The sequence below is a fragment of the Sminthopsis crassicaudata genome, chromosome 2 (genome assembly GCF_048593235.1).
Source record: "Sminthopsis crassicaudata isolate SCR6 chromosome 2, ASM4859323v1, whole genome shotgun sequence".
In the NCBI taxonomy this organism is placed as follows: Eukaryota; Metazoa; Chordata; class Mammalia; order Dasyuromorphia; family Dasyuridae; genus Sminthopsis; species Sminthopsis crassicaudata.
The window spans coordinates 629,693,469-629,705,797 of record NC_133618.1 but is presented as its reverse complement, the minus strand read 5'-3'; the positions used below and the strand labels follow the sequence as shown (position 1 = coordinate 629,705,797).

General features: G+C 34.8%; 1 protein-coding gene across 2 annotated transcripts in view; it reads left to right on the top strand.

Annotated features, from left to right (window-relative positions):
* The window catches only part of LOC141558748 (cytochrome P450 2C23-like), a 24,114-nt gene continuing 11,785 nt past the window's right edge, over positions 1-12,329 (top strand). For both annotated transcript variants that reach the window (XM_074296423.1, XM_074296422.1), the window contains exons 1-2: positions 1-239; positions 12,030-12,192. In XM_074296423.1, coding sequence (XP_074152524.1) covers positions 60-239; positions 12,030-12,192 — 343 coding nt within the window. In that variant the 5' untranslated portion in view covers positions 1-59. The remainder of the gene's footprint in view (positions 240-12,029; positions 12,193-12,329) is intronic.

The following is a 12,329-nucleotide window of genomic DNA, read 5'->3' as shown; positions in this document are numbered from 1 at the left end:
ATAAAAATCTAATATTTGAGCTGATACCTCTTAGAGCTGTAGGACCATCTCTCAGGGCAATGGACCCTTGGGGACTCACCACTTCTGTCCTCCTGGCTTGTGTTCTTTTGTTGATCTTCTTATCTCAATGGAGTCAGGGACTCAAAAAGGGAAAGCTCCCACCAGGTCCTACTCCTCTTCCATTTCTTGGCAACCTCCTGCAATTGGATTTGAAGAACATGATTGCATCATTCTCACAGGTAAATGGGCTGGATTTGGGGTTTGAATTCCAGCTGATTGGGTTGTGGAAGGTGACACAAAGGCTTCAAATGTGTCTTTAAAACAAGGCTCATGGAGATTTGGAGTCCTAGCTCATGAATGGTGAATTAAGGGCTCTGAGTGATCTCTCCATTCACAATTATAGTAGTCATTAATTGATTGTTTTCTCAAAACTTTGGTAGCAGCAGAAGAAATTCAATATTTACTATGTATATCACATTACTCTACACATATAGAAAGATAAAAGTCACTCAATTAATGCAAACTTACTTGGCATCTACTATATGCCAGGCACTGTGGCAGCAGAGAAACTTTGGAAAATAAAACTGCATAACAGAAAATAATTCCTGTCTTTCAGAAGCTTATGTTCTCCATAAGGGATACAACAAATTCATAGACAAGCAAGTGAAAGGAAATTAGAGGACAGAGAAATCACTCATAACCTGGGACCCCAAAAAGTTTCAGGTAGGAGAGAATACGTGAACTGGACCTTGAAGGAAGTAACAAATCCTTATTGGAAGAGAGGGTGGGAATGAATACCAGGTATGGTAGACAGCCTGCATAAAGACAAGGAGTTGGGAGATAATATAGCTAGCAGGGTAGGTTAGTAAAATTAGAGATGAGGAATAATATAAAATAAATCTGCACACTTAAGTTGGAGCCAGCTGTGGAGGCATTTAAGTGCCAAGTTAGTGCAAACTTTTTGAGTTGAAGTAGTCAGAACTGAACCATGGCAATATTGAGTTGTTAGTTGTCTGGATTATTCATTGCAGATGTGAAATACTTGAAGGAAGAGATTGATCTTGGAGGTTAATGAAAGAAAGGATAAAATATCATTTATCAAGTGCTTATTATATGCTCAGTATTGTGAAAATAACAAGGTAAGAGATTTCAGATGGAAAGACCTTGTGCTCTTTAGGGAACATTAACAAAACTCATGGTAATTCAGAGCACTTAATGACAATTCTACTGATAATGTATCTTTTCTGATATTGAATCATTCCACAGTGAGCCTCTTTTTCTTTTCTAGGATTCAATTACTGAGGTTTCAGCACTTACAGAATAAGTTGTCAGTGTTGTCCTTGTAGGAATAATGTGTGAAAGGCTGTGATCAAAATAGAAAAAGTTATCTGAAGTGTAGGGCTGCCACTCTCAGGGAATTTTGCTTCCTGCTAGAGTCAGCTGTTTAGTAACTGGTAGTGGTGGTGGTGAGAAAGGTGGGTCCCTTCTCCCTAATCTTAGCTCCTCATTTTAAGGAAGGCTGTTTGGCCTGTGCTGAAAACAAAGTCAGTGGTCTTGGGGCAGGAGTCATTGACATGAAGATGGATTCCAAAGGCTCTTGAGTAAGAGTTGTGGACTATATTCATTTCCAAGGGAACTTGATGGTGCTTTTACTTTCCTGTCATATTACATCTTCTCTTTCTCTTGGAGTGACTTATTTGTTTAACGTGTTTAGTTGCCTGTCTCACCAATCTGTTACAGCAGTTTAAGCAAGGTGGGGGTCAGCAAACATGTCATGAAGCAAGATGGAATAGATGTGGGGACCTGAAGATAGAATCTATCCAACTTGACCATAGATTATTGTAAGTATATTTAGATATAAATAAGAATTAAGTCAAATATAAATCCATGACGGCAATACAGGGTTAATGGAATTATCTTCAAGGATAGTCTACCTCTTGGGTGTTCTCAAGGGAAATGGGTAATTTTGGGGAAAGAAGTAGTTTTATGAGAAAGATATTTAGTTGAATTATGTATATATTATTTGCAATGCCAATAGGACATCCATTTTGAGTACTTCTAAGCCACTGGTTATGTGGAGTATAAAAATGATAAATTCTAGTTCTATAAATTTGGGAGTCTTCAGTTTGGAAATAATCACTGAGGCCATAGGTGCTGAGATAATCTAGTTAGAAAGTGTTTGGCAGTTCATGAGATCTTCAAGGGAGTAGAGAGAAAAGAGAGCCCACAAAATGAATCTTTGTAGTCAGGAGAAGTATAATGATGCAGCAATGAGAATTGACAATAAGCAGCCAGACATGTAGCAGAAGAAACAGAAGAGACAAGTGTCATAGAAACCATGAAGAAAAAGGACTCTCCTATTTCTTGATTATCCAAGCTCCTACTTCATCCTCCCTCCATTGTTTTGGGGAGATTTTGCCTTTTTTCATTACTTCTTGATGTCTTATAGAGCCATTAGTTTCAAGTCATTCCAAACTAAATATTAAAAAAGGGGAAAAATACTTTGTAAAATAAAGGGAAAAGAAATTTACATCAAAAGATGTTTGTCAAACATTAAGGAAGGGACACAGTGATGACAGTGAGTCATCCTATCTTCATCAAGCATAGAAAATTCCAGGTTAACCTCATGTCCTTTGAGAAAGTTAGAAAAGTGACACCTCTTCCATTGCCACAATTACATAGAATATGCAATAATGGGATATCTTTTACATAGGAAAAAGAGGAGACTCAGTTACTTGCTGGGACCATAGTTTGAGCTTCAAATATATCTCCATTGCAAATGTATATGGCAATGTAGATCTCCTCCCCCTCTTCATCCTCCTCCTGGTCCTCTTCCTCCTCATCCTTGTCTTCCTCATTCTTGTCCTCCTCTGTCCTACTTCTACGCCTCCTACTTTTCTCTTGTTCTTGTTCTTCTTTTTCTTCTTGTTCTACTTCTTATCCTTGTTCTTCTTTTTTCCTCCTTCTTACCTCCTCTTTCTTCTTCTTCTTCTTCTTCTTCTTCTTCTTCTTCTTCTTCTTCTTCTTCTTCTTCTTCTTCTTCTTCTTCTTCTAATTCTTCTTTTTCTAATTCTTCTTCTAATTCTTCTAATTCTTCTTCTTCTTCTAATTCTTCTTCTACTTCTTCTAATTCTTCTTCTTCTTCTACTTCTACTTCTTCTTCTTCTAATTCTTCTTCTTCTTCTTCTTTTTCTTCTTCTTCTAATTCTTCTAATTCTTTACTTCTAGAATACTTATAGAAAGTTCCAATATTTTTCATTTTTTTAGAAGTTCAAGAGGTCATCTTCAAATCCAGGAAGTTAGGGAAGGAAGATATAAACAAGGCTTACCAAAGACCCTCCTAAGTCCAAGGAAATATTTCACAAGGGCTTGGTTGAAAGTTAAATTGATGTTAAAATTAAACAAATGTTCAAATCAGATCATCAAGTTCTTAATTGGGTTCAGATTTTGCAGAAAACTTATGGGGTTTTATAGTAAAATGATCAAAAGAAGTGGAAGCATTGCATGTTCATAGTTTTTTTTGTCTAACATATGTAAAAACTGAGGAAGATTATATGCTATAGTGGATGGAACACTAAGTCTAGTGTCAGAATTCCTCTGTACTTTGCTACTTTTGGAACTTTGGCCCCATCCTTTTATATCAATGGGCTCTAGCTCATTCTTCTGTGAAATAAGAGGATTTCCAAGACTTCTCTCTTTAGATCTATTCCTATAGTTCAAGTTATCCATGCCTCTCACCATTTCCTCCCATATTTTTGGGTAATAGTTGCCTCTACTCTAATTTCCCTATATAAAAGGAATATAATTTTGACTCTTCAATTCTGCTTTCAGTAATTTGTCCAACTTTTAGTGCCTTTGCATAGGAAAAGGCAACACTGATACATCTATGATTTCACTGTTTTTGCCTTGGTGAGTCACCATTCCATAACCATCACCTTATCTTATCTGTTCTCCTGGGTCTTTTCTGCAAGGTCCACAAGTCACATTTTTAGGACTAGGTGTCAGGTTAGGCTTTTTTTTTTTTTTTTTAGATAAAGGTATTTGTTTTCTAAATTGTATAGCTTACTTTGCCCTTTTCACTCTATTTCCCTTATATTTAATTTCAGTTTAGTATCAGATAGTCATATGGAAGATTCCTTCTTTCTATTATCTTTCTATGAAATCATCCAAATTTATGACAACATGGGATTCTACACTTGTGGGAAAAAGTTTTGATCATGGATTTTAGGAAAGCTTTTAGTGATATTTAGACCTGTGAACAAACAAATTTATTCACCTTGTTGTCCCCCCAATTTATCCCCTGGTGTTAGAGAGGATCAAATGTGCACCCAACCTGAAGTGGAGGAGTAGTCTGGCTTAGCAATGGGATAATGTGAAAGTATAATGATCGAGGGAAACTTCCTAAGAGCAACTCAACTTATCAATAGATGCGTCTTCTAACTTGTGATTTGTGAACCTTTGTGAGGGTAAATTCCAAATGCTTCCAAAGTTATAAGTTGCCCTAACTACATATTTCACTGCATATATATCTCACTGCAATGGTACAGTAATTTTGTATTCAATCCCTTCTTATAGAACTTAGAGAGAGATTTGGCACACACCCCTTAGAGGACCCAAACTTCTATTTTGGATACAGAATGGGGAAGTGAGACAATAGGTCAATGAAAAATTTGGAAAGTAAGCTTATAAGAATGTGTTGAAAATAAATGTAAGGTAATTTCTGTGGAAGGGAAGGCACAAGCAATTAGGGGAAAGCCTAAGAAAAACGTGCAAAGAAAGTGTCATTTGAGCTAAGCTTTGTGAAGAGTAGGAATTCTAAGAGCTAAGGAAGAAATGGATCCTAGGCATAGAAACTACATAAGCCTTGTAGCATAGAGTGATGTGTGAGAAACATCAAGAGTATCAGCTAGCCTGAACCATAAAACAGATGAAGAAGGATAAGGATACTTGACAGACCAGTATCAGCTGGTTTGTAAAGGACTTTAAATGTTTAAAAAAAAAGTTACATTTGATCACATGGGTAAAAGGGAACCATTGAAGTTTGCTAATTATGAAGTTAAATCTATTCTTATATATTGGTATCTTAGCCATAGATAAGGAAATTTGGAAGATTTTAGTGTAAGGATAAAAAATTTTATTTTATACTTTTTTGGTTTTTTTATTATTATTATAATATCTTTTTATTTACAAGATATGTGCATGGGTAATTTTTCAGCATTAACAATTGCAAAATCTTTTGTTCCAATTGTTCCCCTCCTTCCCTCTACCCACTCCCCAAGATGGCAGGTAGACCAATACATGTTAAATATGTTAAAGTATATGTTAAATACAAAATATGTATACATATCCATACAATTATTTTATTGGCTATGGTGTTAAGTATGGGTCAATGCCTAGTTTCTGCCACACTGATTTCCAATTTTCCCAGCAATTTTTGTCGAACAGTGAATTTTTATCCCAAAAGCTGAGGTCTTTGTGTTTGTCAGAAACTAGATTATTAAAGCTATTGACTATTTTGTCCTTTGAACCTAACCTATTCCACTGATCAACTAGTCTATTTCTTAGCCAATACCAAATGGTTTTGGTAACCGCTGTTTTATAACATAGTTTTAGATTGGATACAGCTAGGCTACCTTCATGTGATTTTTTTTACCCATTGGTTCCCTTGAAAGTCTTGACATTTTGTTCTTCCAGATGAATTTTGTTGTGATTTTTTTCTAGGTGATTAAAATACTTTTTGGGGGAGTCTGATTGGTATAGCACTAAATAAATGGATTAGATTAGGTAGTATTGTCATCTTTGTTATATATGCTCGACCTATCCAAAAGCACTTAATATTTTCCCAGTTGGTTAGATCTGACTTTATTTATGTGGAAAGTGTTTTGTCATTGTGCTCATATAGTTCCTGACTTTCCCTTGGCAGATAGATTCCCAAATATTTTATACTTTCTGAGGTTACTTTAAATTGTACCTCTAACTGTTGGATTTTGTTAGTGATATATAAGAATGCTGACGACTTATGTGGATTTATTTTATATTTACAATTTTGCTAAAGGTGTGGATTATTTTTAATAGCTTTTTAGTAGAACCTCTGGGGTTCTCTAAGTATATCATCATGTCATCTGCAAAAAGTGATCATTTGGTTTCCTCATTACTTACTCTAATTCCTTTAATTTTTTTCTTAACTCTTATTGCCAAAGCTAGCATTTCTAAAAAAATATTGGTGATAGTGGGCCACCTTGTTTCACCCCTGATCTCACTGGGAATGGTTCCAATTTATCTCCATTACATATGATGCCTACTGATGATTTTAAGTAGATTCTACTGATTATTTTAAGGAAAAGTCCATTTATTCCTATATTCTCAAGTGTTTTTAATAGGAATGGATGTTGGATTTTATCAAATGCTTTTTCTGCATCTATTGAGATGGTCATATGGTTTTTGTCAATTTGGTTATTGATAGAGTCAATTATGCTAATAGTTTTTCCTAATATTGAAGCAGCCCTGTATTCCTGGTATAAATCATATTTGGTCATGGTGTACTGTTCTGGGGATGATTTTCTATAGACTTTTTGCTAATATTTTATTTAGGATTTTAGCATCAATATTCATTAGGGAGAATGGTCTATAATTTTCTTTCTCTCTTTTCAACCTGCCTGGTTTAGGTATCAGTACCATATCTGTGTCATAAAGGAATTTGGTAGGAATCCTTCATTCCTTATTTTTTCAAATAGTTTATATAACATTGGAGTTATTTGTTCTTTAAATGTTTGGTAGAATTCATATATAAATGCATCTGGTCCTGGGAATTTTTCTTAGGGAGTTTGATTAATAGCTTGTTCTACTTCTTTTTCAAAAATGGGACTAATTAGGCATTTACTTCCTCCTCTGTTAAGCTCAGAAGTGTATATTTATGAAGGTTGTGATCCATTTCACTTAGGTTATCAAATTTATTTGTATAAAGTTGAGCAAAGTACTTTTTAATTGTTACTCTAATTTCCTCTTCATTACTGGAAATTTCTCCCTTTTCATTTTTAAGACTAACAATTTGATTTCTTCTAGTCAGATTTACCCAAATGTTTATCTATTTTATTCCTTGTTCATAAAACCAACTCTTAGTTTTATTTATTAATTTAATAGTTTTTTTTACTTTCAATTTTATTAATTTCTCTTATTAATTTTAGAATTTCAAGTTTAGTATTTGATTGGGGTTTTTTAAATTTGTTCTTTTTCTAGTTTTTAAGTTGTAAGCCCAATTAATTCATTGATCTTTTCTTTCTAAATTTTATTTAAGTAAGCCTTTAAAGATATAGAATTTCCCCTTATTACCGCTTTGGTTGCATCACACAAATTTTGTTATGTTGTCTCATTGTTGTCACTCTCTTGGGTGAAATTATTAATTGTGTCATTGATCTGCTGTTTCACCCATTCATTCTTTAGAATGATATTATTTATGTTCCAATTACTTTTTGGTCTATTTACCCCTAGCTTTTTGTTGAATATTATTTTGATTGCATTGTGACCTGAAAAGAATGCATTTACTATTTCTGTCTTTCTGCATTTAATTTTGAGGCCTCTATGTCCTAATATATGATCAATTTTTGTATAGGTTCCATGAACTGCTGAGAAGAAAGTGTATTCCTTTCTGTCTCTATTCAGTTTTCATCAAAAATCTATCATATTTAACTTTTCTAACATTCTATTTACCTCTTAATTTCTTTCTTATTTGTTTTGTGGCTTGATTTATCTAATTCTGAGAGTGTAAGCTTGAGATCTCCCACTATTATAGTTTTGCTGTCTATTTCTTCTTGCAACTCTCTTAACTTCTCCTTTAGGAAGTTAGATGCTATACCACTTGGTGCATATATGTTTAGTATTGATATTGCTTCATTGTCTATACTACCCTTTAGCAAGATATAGTTTCCTTCCTTATCTCTTTTAAATAGGTCAATTTTTGCTTTTGCTTGATCTGAGATAAGGATGCTTTTTTGACTTCACCTCAAGCATAATAGATTCTGGTCTTACCTTTTACCTTTACTCCATATGTATGTCCCTGCTTTAAATGTGTTTCCTGTGTACAACATATTGTAGGGTTCTGGCTTTTGATCCAGTTTGCTATCTGCCTCCACTTTATGGGAGAATTGATCCCCTTCACAGTTACGGTTAAAATTACTAATTCTGTATTTCCTGCCATCTTATTATTCGCAGATTATGCTTTTCTTTTTCTTTCCTCTCATAGCCCCCTCCCAGTATTAAACTTATAGGTACCACTTGCCTCACTTAGCTTTTCCTATTTAGAATCCCTCCTATTCCCTTTCAATCCTTTCCCCTTGTTATACCTTTCCCTTATTACTCTTTTCCTTTTGCCTTTCCCTCTCCCACTTTTTAATGAGGTGAGAGAATTTTTCTGTAAACCAAATATGTCTTTTATGTTCTCTTTGAACCAAATCTGATGAGAGTAAAATTCACACAATGTCCCTCCCCCTGCCTAAATTCACTCAGATATGATAGGCTTCTTTTGCCTCTTCATGGGATATAATTTCCCTCTTTTTTATCTCCCCTTTTTCCTTTTTCTGTTACTATTCCCTTTCCATTCCTACTTCCCTTTTTATATTATATTAGTAAAATCCAATTATACATGCATTCTTTATGTATGTCCATAACATAAATACAGTTTTCAAGTGTTCTTTTTACCTTTTTCTGCTTCTCTTGAGTCCTATAGTTGGAGGTCAAATTTTTGTTTAACTCTGGTTTTTTCTTTCCTTTTTTTCTTTTTTTAATAATTATAACTTTTTATTGACAATACATATGCAAGGATACTTTTTTTTAAACAACATTATCCCTTGCACTCACTTCTGTACTGATTTTTCCCTTCTCTCCCTCTACCCCCTCCCCTAGATTGCAGGCAGTTTTATACATTTTAAATATGTTATAGTATATCCTAGATACAATATATGTGTGCAGAACTGAACAGTTCTTTTGTTGCACAGGAAGAAGTGGATTCAGAAAGTAAAAGTAACCTGGGAAGAAAAACAAAAATGCAGTTTATAATCATTTCCCAGTTCCTTCTCTGAGTGTAGCTGAATCTGTCCATCATTGATGAATTGGAATTGAATTAGATCTTCTCTTTGTTGAAGATATTCACTTCTATCTGAATACATCTTCATACAGTATTGTTGTTGAACTGTTTAATGATCTTCTGGTTCTGCTCATTTCACTCAGCATCAGTTCATGTAAGCCTCTCCAAGACTCTTTGCATTCATCTTGTTGGTCATTTCTTACAGAACAATAATATTCCATAACATTCATATATCACAATTTACCCAGCCATTCTCCAATTGATGGTCATCCATTCATTTTTCAGTTTCTAGCACTACAAAAAGGGCTGCCACAAACATTTTGGCACATACAGATCCATTTCCCTTCTTTTGTATTTCTTTGGAATATAAACCCAGTAGTTAGCTCTGATTTTTTCATTAGAAACAAATGAAATTCACCTGTTGCACTTTTAAATGTCCATCTTCTTCCCTGGAAGAAAATACTCAGCTTAGCAGGGTAGTTTATTCTTGGTTGCATTCCAAGTTCTTTTGCCTTTTGGAATAACAGATTCCAGGCCCTTTGATCCTTTTATGTGGAAACAGATAGATCCTGAGTGATCCTTATGTTGCTCCTCGGTATTTGAATTGTTTTTTTCTTGCTGCTTGTAATATTTTTTCCTTAGTCTGATAGTTCTGAAATTTAGCCACAATATTCCTTGGAGATTTTATGTTAGGGTCTTTTTCAGAAGGTGTTCAATGAATTTTTTTCAATGCCTATTTTACCTTCTGATTCTATTATATTTGGGCAGTTTTCTTTGATGATTTCCTATAAAAATAGTAATATTTTTATATTTATATAAATATTTTTATAAAAATATAAAAATGTGTTCATCATAATTTTCCAATTGGAAAAAGAAAATAACTCAGTAAAAATACTTTCCTGGGAGTACTTTATCTTTTCCAATTCACAAATTCTGTTTCCCTGGGAATTCTTTCCCTTTTCCAATTCACCTTTTAGAAAGTTGTTTTCTTTTTCCACTTTATCAAATTTTTCTTTAAGTGAATTATATGTCTTTTCTGTACTCTCTTGCAGAGCTTCTCTTTTCTTTCCCCATTTTTCTTCTAGCTCTCTTTTAAGATTTTTTTGTAATTTCTTCTAAGAGAGCCTTGTATGATGGGGATGAGGTTACATCCCCCTTTGGGATTTTTGTCTGGAGATTGTCTGCTATTAGTCTCCTTGGGGTTGAAAACCTGCTCTCTTTCTGTATAGAATCTATCAATGGTTAGAGTTTGCATGGCTTTTTTACTCATTTTTTAAAAGGCCTTAGTTTCTGTCTTCAGGGCAAGGAAGTTACCAGCTTCCTCTGCAGAATAGGTATAGATAGATATACAGAAGCTGTCCTGCAAATGGGCTGCAAAGAGAGGCTGAGCTGCAGAAGTGCTCTGGAAAGAGCCCTGCAATAGAAGTATCTCTGCCCTGGGAAGCAAGGCTGCACTGAGGAAGTTCCACTGTGTCTGATAGAGTGGCCTCCACCCTGCAGATTTGTTGCTGCCCCAGGGATAGCCCCTCTGCTGAACAGATTAGTGGCTGCCACAAGCAAAAGCCCAGAGCTGCAGAATACAGCTGTAGAGCTGTGCTGTAGTCCATGCTGAGTCACTTCAGGTGCTGGTTGGATGTAGCCAGATCCGGTTAGATTCCGGCAATTTTTGAGTACATTCTATTTTTGGTTGTCTAGTAATTTCTCTGCTGATCTACTGCTTTGCAACCAAAGCAGAGCAGCCAATTGTGATGGAGTCTTCTCTGTAAAATTTCCACCTAATCCCTTTCATTCAGTGTGCTAGACTCTGTGTTCTACCTCCCTGCCTGCACTGGCCTGCTCTTGCCAATCAGGACAAACCTATTCTGTCAATCTTCCAGATTATTTTCAGCTGGTAATTTGTTGTACTCCCAGTATTCGTGGATTTTGCCAGTCAAGCACTATTTCTGAGGCTGAATTTGGTAATTAGTAGTGAGGGTAGAAGGGGACTTTAAAATGATGCTTATGTCTTCTCCACCATCTTGGCTCAGCCCTATCTTGTACGTTTTTTAGTGTAGAATTCCTATGTATACTCAAGGATGATATTAGTCCAAGATGTACAGATCTGTGAGCTATGGACATAACAATTATGAGATGACCAAGCATAAGAGTAAAGAAAGAGAAGAGAAGATGGCCCAGGACAATACTATGGGGAAAACTAACAGATGTTTGGTTAAATATAGACTATAATCCAGCAAAGGAGATTGATGAGTGGAAATGAGAAAGGGAAAGGGAATAGGAAAAGATACAGACAGAGACAGAGAAAGAGGAAAAGGGAGGTAAAGAGAGAAGGATTATAGAAACCCAGATAGAAAAGACTAAAGAGAAAAGAAGGTAGTCAAAAGAGTAAAATGTTGTAAAGAGGTGTAGAAGAATGTGAATTAAGGTAAGGCCATAAATTTGGGTAAACTAAGACTATTAGTAATTGGTGAGAGTAGTTGGAAGTAAGTGTTGATGACTGCAAAATTACTACAAATATTTCAAAAGGAGAGGAGAGGCAACAATAATAGCATTTTAGATAGCTTTTTTAGATAGCTTTTGTTAGGAGGTGGCAATGCCCTCTCCATTTTGGATGGCATTTTGCCATGTCTTACTATAAATCTTCCATAGGTAAACTACCCAAAATCAAATGCAGGCCTTTTTACAAAATTTTTACTCAAGATAGGTACCAATGGAGCAAAATCTACCCAAAAAAATCTGTGCCATGTAATAAAAAGGATTTCTAAAAAGTAAACTAAAAAGAATGTTATCCCACAGCTTATGTCCTTTTATATTTGGGATTCATTTACAACATATTGTCCCATGCATGTATAGGTATGCATATGGAACATCATAAGGTAATTGTCGGGGATATTTTCAAATCTCTAAAGATTTACACTGAATGTTTCTTCTTTCTTGGCATTCTTTTTCATAGCTGGCTGAAAAATATGGCTCTATCTATACTGTTTATTTTGGAAGTCAGCGAATTGTGGTGCTATATGGATATAAAATTATGAAAGAAGCTCTAATTGATCAAGGAGATGGTTTTTTAGACAGAGGAAGTAATCCAATATTTGATGATGTATACAAAAAAACAGGTAAGTTAAGTTTATTCAGAAGAGTGATTGAAAAGCAAAAGGGTATATCAGAATGTTTCGAGTAGAATGGAATACTTTACTCCAGAGCATAGTTATCAGTTTGATTTTTAATGTCTATTTTCAGCACTTAAGAGAAA